The following is an 8,807-nucleotide window of genomic DNA, read 5'->3' as shown; positions in this document are numbered from 1 at the left end:
CTAATGTATGTAACTGAATGTAAAACACTTCTGTAAGCTGCTCTGAGCTCATCCTGAGTTGTTTGTGTTTTGACAGTTTCACTCCATTCTACATGGAAATAAAGTAAGAACTAATTAATCCAGACTCGTGTGAAAGGAGTTTGGCTGATTAGTTTTGGTACAAGACTCGATAGCGAGACCATTACAAAGTGAATCATTGAAAATAAAAGAAAGCGCCCATTAAAATGGAATTAGGTTTTAATATGTTAAATATGAGAATGTTGTTGATCAGTTAAATAGCATTGAGGGGAAATGCTATTTAACAGTGCCCTACGACAGACTGGCGACCTGTCCAGGGTGTACCCCGCCTCTCGCCCGAAACGTTAGCTGGAGAGAGGCACCAGCAACCCTCCCGACCCCATTAAGGGACAAGGGTGCAAGAAAATGGATGGATGGATGGCTATTTAACAGTTTTTTAAATAATACTGGGATCATTATGAGAATTTGAGGTATAGATATTAGGATCCAGTAGATGGCAGTAGTGCAACAATAATGAATGCAAGCTACTGTTGAAATCTAAAGAAGAAGAAGGCACCCATTTTCATTTAGCCCATGCTAGTAGCAACACGAAGGATTAGCACTTTTACTGTTACAGTTACTGTTCGGAAACTACCGTAATCAGTTCAGTTAAATCTAAACTTGGCAACTTTTTCTTTTTCAACCGTAATAAATGTGATATTCAATTGACCTGTTATGACTCAAATKTTGGGTGTCCGCCCCCCTCTGCTGCTGCTGCATTGTTGTGGAAAACCTGGAGCGGCAGAGATATCTGAGGCTTATATGTGTATGTTTACTGGTTTAAAAAAAAAAAGAAAACTTTGGGGTTGTGCCTTATAGTCCGGTTCGGCTCATAGTGAGGAAAATACGGACTATAATCCTTCCTGGATTTTTTTCTGTGAAGAACCCAGAGAGGGTTATTTGGTTGTGCTTTCTGGAAAACAATATACATTTTACATTTAGGCACTCCTGCAATCGTCACACTTATTCTGTTACAAACTGACTCCGGCCCCCCACCAGAGATGGGAAATGTTATGCGGCCCCCACAGGAAAAAGTTTGGGGCCCCCTTTTCTAGAGGTTTACAGCCGTTATGTAGTACTGTGAGTACAGTGAGTCATGCCAGCAGGCGTAGTGTGTTTTATTTTCATCATTATTGTTACACTTAGTGTGGATATGATGGAAACATGGTTTGATCTAACCAACCCCGTTTCTCCTAAAATCTACAATCATCTTCTGTGTTTTGTTCACTTTAAAGACGAGATGATCGCAGAACTGAGTAGAGACTTTTTCTGACTCTGCCGTTAAACGGACAATGGCGCCATCATGTGGCCAGATAAAACTACCGCACTATGGCGATGGCTGGCAGCAACAGCATGTGTTGAATTCAGCTTTTCAGCTATTAAAAACAATAATAAACTGTTTTACATTTAAGGAAATGACTAATCTACCTTCCTGTCTTCCTCCCTTCTCTCCACTTTGGTTTTTAAATGTTCCTTCTTAGAACAGGTTCAAAAACTGTCTTCCAGTCGTTGACAGCTAACAGTGATATATGATAAAAACTGAAATATATACATCAGAATAATATTCTTATTACAATATTTCCCAGCTTGTCATAGGGGATGTAATAAAATATCATAGTTCACAATGCCAAAATCTGCAGTCAAATCTAAAAGAATTGAAACAGTTAGAGCCTCTGAGTCTGCAGTTAAAAGAAGGTGATTGATTTTTAATCAGTAATAACTTGTGTCTCCTCTTTCCCAGGAAGCACTGCTTCTGAGTGCAGCATCACTATGTAATATGATGACCATGATATCCGTTCTGGACTTACTTTCAGATTCATTTTCGTCACTTCCTGTTTCTTGCCCATTTTATATAAGCAGAGTGAATGAACAAGAGCCAATTCTTCTCTACTCTGAACGCAGCAGCACTCTGACATCCGACAAAGTCTGAGCTTCACCACTGAAGTAAGTGACTAAATAATGCTGAATTCTTTGACAACAGAGGTTTGAAGTTCATTATAGCTCATTTTTCTTTACTGATGTTTGATTTTTATCATGCTGAGTTTGTGGAAATTATTATATCTTCTGTAGTACTAGAGAATGTAAATTTATAATTATTAATGTGAAAATTGAATGCATTTCCAACATTGTGCTCCTTTCTTTCAGAAGGAACCACTTTATCCTAAAGATGCCAGGTAGGCGAGTTCCCATATTCCTTCAACCCATTCCAAGTTCTTTTGGGAACAGTGGAAAATAACGAACATTTACTAAAACTGGCAACCATAACAATCAGTGCCATTTGTTCTGCTTCCTCCTTTCCAGTTGAAATTGTACACGTTGGTTTCAGTAAACTGAATTACACCAGCACTAAAACTAAAACCTACATAGGAAAGAGTTGTTCATGTAAACATTTTCTCTCTGCAATGAAATAACTTCCTATGATTCATAAAGGAATGTTCTTTTAATAATTTAATGCAGCTGATTTTTTTTAAAATGTGTTCAATGACATTGTTCTCCTTTGCAAGACTTAGATTTGTTTTAATTCAGTTTCAAAGTTTACCTGCCTTTTTGGCATAAATAATCTAGAAATGATCTATGCAATACATTAGTAATTCTCTACAGTCTTTTTTTTTATGTCAAAATCATATAATTGTCTGACCTCTGTATTTGTTTGTGAAGCAGGACTCTGTTGATTTACCTGGGGACGTGGAAATGTCTGACACTTTTGACCATCCTGGTAACACCTATACTGAATCTACCTACGGACCAGCAGATAAATTTGCAAATGGACCAAAGAACAAACCAGAGAAGCATATTCCCAAAGCAGGTGTTCATGCTGAAGCAGGAGTTGACAAACCTCGAGCTGAAAGGAGGATCTTTAAAGCTAAAGGACCCAAATACAGCACAGGAACCAGCATCACTCTATTGGGTTCCTCAGCTTTTGCCCAAGCAAACCTGGGAAGTGCTTCTGTTGCCACTGGTCCAGTGAAAGTTAGAGCATGTCTGCCTTCTGCAGGTGATACAATCTAATAGTCTATTTAATAAACCAGTAGAGTATTTCTAATACACTACAGGATTTTCCTTTTTAAAATGTTAAGATCATATACTTGTCTGACCTCTGTATTTGTTTGTGGGGCAGACATCTCTGCTGATTCAGCTGAGCTCCTGGAAGTGATTGACACCTACGACCGTCCTGGTGACGCCTACACTGAAGATACCTACGCACGAGCAGGGACGTATGCAATAGAAGGAGGGGAGGACAAACCAGGGAAGCGTGTTCCCAAAGCAGGAGCTTACGCTGAAGCTGGAGTTGGCAAAGCTCGAGCTGAATGGAGCGTCTTTGAAGCTGAAGCTAAAGGACCCAACGCCAGCGCAGGAGCCGGCGCCAACCCACTGAATGTCTCAGCTATTGCCAGAGCAGAGCTGGCAAGTGCTTCTGCCGCTGCTGGTCCAGTGAAAATTAAGGTTGGTCTGGCAGCCGACACCGGGGTGTCTGTTGGTGCACACGGGCTGGAAGCTAAAGTGTTGGGAACCGGTGTCACTATTGGTCCAAAACTGGGCGTGTCTGTCCTTGGCAATGGGATTGAATGCTGCCTGTCATAATTCACACAATGTTTTCCATATTTACTCTTTGAAAGTTTCCCTTATACATTAAAACCAAAACAATTTATGTTCCCAAATTAAGGAATTCATGTTGATTTATTAGCAACTCATCTAATTTACAAGTGTTTTTTCTGCTGCTGTCCACGCTGAGATAACCTGAGATAACATGGCTCAATCCCCAATAAAGACGTATTTATTTGCTTATTTTTCTGTCAGACAGTCAGAATATTTGGGCAGAGAGATCAATATTTCAACGCTAATGGTACAAAGGCACAGAATGGCTAATTTTGTGCGTCAGTAAGAAACAAGCTTTCTGTGAAGTTTGCAAATTTGCCGCTGTTTAACAGCTCATCTCCTTTTCTAAAAGTGGGGATGACGGCTTCGTGAACATTAGCAACTGGAAGAAGTGCCAATAACTTTTGGACAGCCATGAAAGAATTCTAATTTTCATTAAAAAAAAGTATTTAAAAATGTGCTTACATCAGTAAAACACCAATAGATGTTCAACTTGACAAACAAGTTGGGGCAGAACAGATGAGAAGGCAAGAGGGGCTAATTGATCTGCAGCGCTGTCTGCAGTTCCTGGCCAGGCAGGGGCCATAATGAGGAAGAGAGCAATTTTCAAAAGTTAGTTGAACCTAGTAGTCGAGAAAAATTTCTGGAAATATGCATCTCATGAAACAATAAAAAAACTTTTACACAAGATGTATAGGGAGTCTCACTTCTTTCTTGGATGAGGTGGATATATGAGCAGCTCTCTACATATATCAGATAAGTTTCATCTGATGATGTCGTCCACGAAGACTTTGTTGGACTGACTGTCCAAATACAGATGATGCATCAATTACCCTCACAATCAAGGACATGTTACTGAGATGTGGTCTTGATATTAATAACATACAGTGCATCCGTTTCCATGCAGGTGTGGCCAAACGTATTACAGACATTAATCCCAAATCTGTCAATCCACTGTGCAACCACAGTTTAAATGAAATCCTCCAAGAGGCTGCTTCAAAGTGCAATATTGTACGTGGTGCCTGTAGTTTAATTCAAGATATACATGAAGTCATTAAAAACTCACCAAAACGTCTTCTCGTCTTTAACACCATCAGTGCTGCTGCTTGTATCACGTCCACCACCGGCTTGAAACTTCTGTGCCGTTGGACAACCAGGAGCAGTGCAACAAAACCCCTGTTGGATGTTTTGAGGCAGTCTATGACACCTTGGATGAAATAATCTGAATGGGGGTAAACACAGAGGCATGCAAAAAAACACCAGGGATCCAAGCTTTGATAAGCAGGTCAGTGTTTTGTTTGGATTGAAAGTTTTCTCATCTGCGGAAGAGATGGCGAGGGTGCTCCAGTTCACAGACGTTTCACCAGAAGCTTTTCAATCAGCAGTGCAGATGCTCCAGAGACATGAGATCCATGAAGACATCCCACAGCATCTTAGAAGAAGCACAAAGCACAGCCATTAACGAACGGACTGGTTCAGGAGCCCATGTTCCTCCCGAGTCCGCTATGACGACAGCAATGCACCTCATCAGTGGGAAAATCCAGAGGAGTATTTCAGGAGTCAGTTCTTTACTTGAGAGTTTAGTCAGCCCATTTGTTTTGCTGATGGAGGTCGAACAAGTGCTGCTCAAAGTGATAAACAAGGCCCCAGGCAGCATCAGCATCCCTCAGAATGTGGTGGACATGTTCACTGGTGATGCTGACATGGAAAGGCTTTCCATACAACTGTCAATGTTTCCAGAAGTACTGCAGACTCACAATAGCTCTACTGATGGGCCTATTAGTTGAGTCACAAAGGTATCTACAATTACAGACAGGCTGCCAGCACCCAATCTATACACAGTGATGTTGACAGGCTTCTCTATCTATATTTAATGGTGCCCATGTTAAATGCGTTAAATGCGACAGCTGAGCGGAGCTTCTCTGGCCTCCATCGATTGAAGATCTCCATCGATTGAAAACCTCCCAACAGCGGCTTAAGCCCCTATCTGCTTATACACAAAAACTTAACTGATGGCGTGAACCTCAAAAGAGGTTGAGTACTCTGCAAATTCTACTTCGCCAGTCAACAAAGGGAGGTGTACTTTGGAAAATTCTGAGCTCTGAAACTTGGACTCATTAAGATGCAAATAGTTTTCAATGTCAGTTGGATGACATATTATAAATGGCATATGGAAGTGTTCTTTTGCAAATAAAATGTTTGGTTGTGTTCAAAGTCCGACAAAGTTTCAGTTGTTTTAACAGTGAGTGCTCTTAATTGGCTCTGCTGCACACTTGTCTCTTCGTGTTGCTCTGATTATTGCAGACTGTCTGCACATTCATGTGACCTTGTATGCTGGGCTGACGTCACGGAAGCAGTACTTACAGAAAATCTGCTACTGAAATGAGCAAGTGTTTTTGTTATAGTCTTCTCTAAACTTAAAATAAATCTTGTTAACTAGATCGCTTAAATAGTTTTACTTACTTGCTGAATTTACAGCATAAGTTTGCTTCTGCACTGCCGTTCCAAACTGTGCTCTTGTGCCAGTGTTACATTATTTACCCGTTTACTTTTTTTGTGGTCATTCAGAAAGCAGCTGGTTTTACTAATGATCAACATTAATACTACATAATTTGAATTTTTTTAAAAAAAGTCAAAGGTGGGAAAAAAATGTCATTAATTGTTGCTTGAAGCATAATTAAACTTTTTCTATTAAATTTAAAATTGTTTAGTTTTAAAAGTCATAGCTCAGCTAATTAAATAAAATTGTATCTTAGTTGTAAAATTGACAGGTGAATGAATTGAGGTTATGTGGTGACAAAACAAAAGAGAACAAAAACACTTTACTTTTGATAAACAGAGACATTTTTCCAAATCTGATAACTGAAACTACCCATTTACATGACTGTGGGGCAAAATTGAGCATGTGCGCACCTGACATTCAAGGTGCGTAGGAAGTGAGAACAGAGGGTGCAAGGTGACAACCACCCCACACGGCCCCCATCTCAAAACTGAATCTGGCGCCGCTGGTGATGACCATTAACAGGAAAGATCTTCTCCAACAATCTGTATTGCAGTTAATTTGACGAAGCTTCTGATTGAAGACGCTTTTTCTAAGACAGATTTCTCCTGAAATCTACAATCATCTCCTGTGTTTTGTTCTCATTCGCGTTGAGATGATCGCAGTTCCAAACCAAGCAGAAACATTTTCTGACTCGGCGGTAAACGGACTCTGACGCCATCGTGTGGCCAGATAAAATTACTACACTATAGCGATGGCTGGCGGCAACTTCCTTAAATCACAGTATGTGTTAAATTCACTCAGTCAGGCCAGCTGACAGCTTTGCAACTAGTTAAAAATATAGTTAAMTTTTTCACATTTAAAGAAATTACTCATTTTCTCTTCCATTATTCTCCCTACTTTCCACTTTGGCTTTTAAATGTTCCTTCTTAGAACAGATTAAACATTATCTTCCAGTAATTGATATATGTGATGAAATTAATAAAAATTGAAATATATACAGCAAAACAACTTCCTTAAGATATTCCCTGCTTGTCAGTTGTGACTCCATGCTCTATATGCCAACAGAAGTTAGCGACTCTGTTGATGTTTTGTTACTAAAACCTAAACAAYGAATGTCTCTTAATGAACTCAAATGTGGTGATGCATATCCAAAATCCACCTGAGATAAACTTTACACTCGTGCAAACGACTGCATGATGGACTTTACACATTAACTTGAAGCTCACACTTTCACTTTCCATTTCCTGGAACCCTGTGCAGATACATGAATTCATCTGTTGGTTATCCTTGGCCAGTCTCCAGACCTACACCCCGTAGAAAATCTCTGGAGGAGCTCCAACTCTGATTYTCAGCAACAGCCCAGAATCCTGGCTGATCTAGAGAAGATCTGTGTGGAGGAATGGGCCAAAATCCCTGCTGCGGTGTGTGCAAACCAGGTGACAAACTACAGGAAACCATTGACCTCAGAAACTGCAAACAAAGGCTACTGTACCAAATATTAACATTGATTTTCACGTTCATCATTGTTTTAGTTCATTCATCCATCCCACGCCCCCCTGCAATGGTGCACCACAGTTTGCTGCAACTTAGGGTTTCAGTTTTACGTACTACTCATTTTTAAACAATCTACAAAGGAGTCCAGCCTCACCCATCTGATAGGAACCTCCTCTTCTATATTTATACAGCCTCTGTCTCAGTGCAGCAGAACTCTGACATCTGACAAGGTCCAGGCAACACCATAAAAGAGGCTAAACAGACTTCAGGTTTGATAGAAATCAATTGAGGTTTTATTGCATTTAACTGACTTTCTAACACTGATATTTGAAGTTCATCAAGTCAAGTTTATTAGCATGATTCTAACTTCTATTTACCAAAGAATGTAAATGTATGAGTATTTAATATGAAAGCATTTCTAACATTTTAATCTGTTTTTTCTTCTTTCAGAGGGAATAACTTCACCTAGAAGATGGCAGGTAGGCAAGTCCTTACTTAGTCTCTATTCCTTAAACCGAATGCAAATAATTTTAGAAATGGTGGAAAGATATTAAAGCTGGTATCCATGGCAATCACAAAATCAGAGTCATTTATTGTACTTCTTCATTTCCAGATGAAAATATAGTATGCAGTCGTTTCAGTAATGCTAGTTCCACCAGTATTTAAAACAAAGTAACTAGCAATTAAACTGATTCACTCTACACAAATTCCGTTTAGTTCAAAATGTCTTCTGGAGGGGCTTACATAGGACAAAGGTAAACTACAACATAAACATAAAACAAAATCATTCAATTTATTTAATGTGTTAATCAAACCAAATCACATTGTTCTCTTTCGCAAAATTTGATTTTTTTGTAAATGTAGTATTAAACCATACTTTCCATCTTTAGACAGTGCTATCTAGAAGTGGTCTACTTAATAAAGATTTAAACTTCACATTTTTAAAACTTCAGATTCAAAGGACCGTGCAGTTGTTCTTGGTGGGGCAAACGTCTCTGTTGATCCAGCTGGACTCCTGGAAGCGTTTGACACCTACGACCGTCCCGGTGACGCCTACACTAAAGATACCTACGCACGAGCAGGGACGTATGCAATAGAAGGAGGGGAGGACAAACCAGGGAAGCGTGTTCCCAAAGCAGGAGCTTACGCTGAAGCT

At 39.7% G+C, this 8,807-nt stretch overlaps 1 protein-coding gene across 2 annotated transcripts; it reads left to right on the top strand.

Annotated features, from left to right (window-relative positions):
* The first annotated feature begins 1,932 nt into the window (after positions 1-1,932).
* LOC103467890 (uncharacterized) lies at positions 1,933-3,805 on the top strand. Of its 2 annotated transcripts, none has more exons than XM_008414615.2 (4): positions 1,933-2,001; positions 2,203-2,231; positions 2,719-3,052; positions 3,176-3,805. In XM_008414615.2, exons 3-4 carry the CDS (start codon positions 2,749-2,751, stop codon positions 3,637-3,639), a joined length of 768 nt encoding a protein of 255 aa, XP_008412837.1. In that variant the 5' UTR covers positions 1,933-2,001; positions 2,203-2,231; positions 2,719-2,748; the 3' UTR covers positions 3,640-3,805. The 2 variants fall into 2 exon arrangements, with proteins under 2 accessions (XP_008412837.1, XP_017161103.1); XM_017305614.1 differs by having other exon boundaries at positions 2,716-3,052.
* Positions 3,806-8,807: the final 5,002 nt, after the last annotated feature.

Source organism: Poecilia reticulata, linkage group LG7, assembly GCF_000633615.1.
Source record: "Poecilia reticulata strain Guanapo linkage group LG7, Guppy_female_1.0+MT, whole genome shotgun sequence".
NCBI lineage: Eukaryota > Metazoa > Chordata > Actinopteri > Cyprinodontiformes > Poeciliidae > Poecilia > Poecilia reticulata.
This window is presented reverse-complemented; position numbering and strand designations above follow the sequence as displayed.

What these genes read in the sequence shown, in the direction of transcription:
- LOC103467890 (XM_008414615.2), top strand. Translation starts at nt 2,749, where the DNA reads ATGTCTGACACTTTTGACCATCCTGGTAACACCTATACTGAATCTACC. An exon ending in AGCATGTCTGCCTTCTGCAG is followed by an intron (nt 3,053 to 3,175) that starts GTGATACAATCT and finishes TTTGTGGGGCAG; the next exon opens with ACATCTCTGCTGATTCAGCT.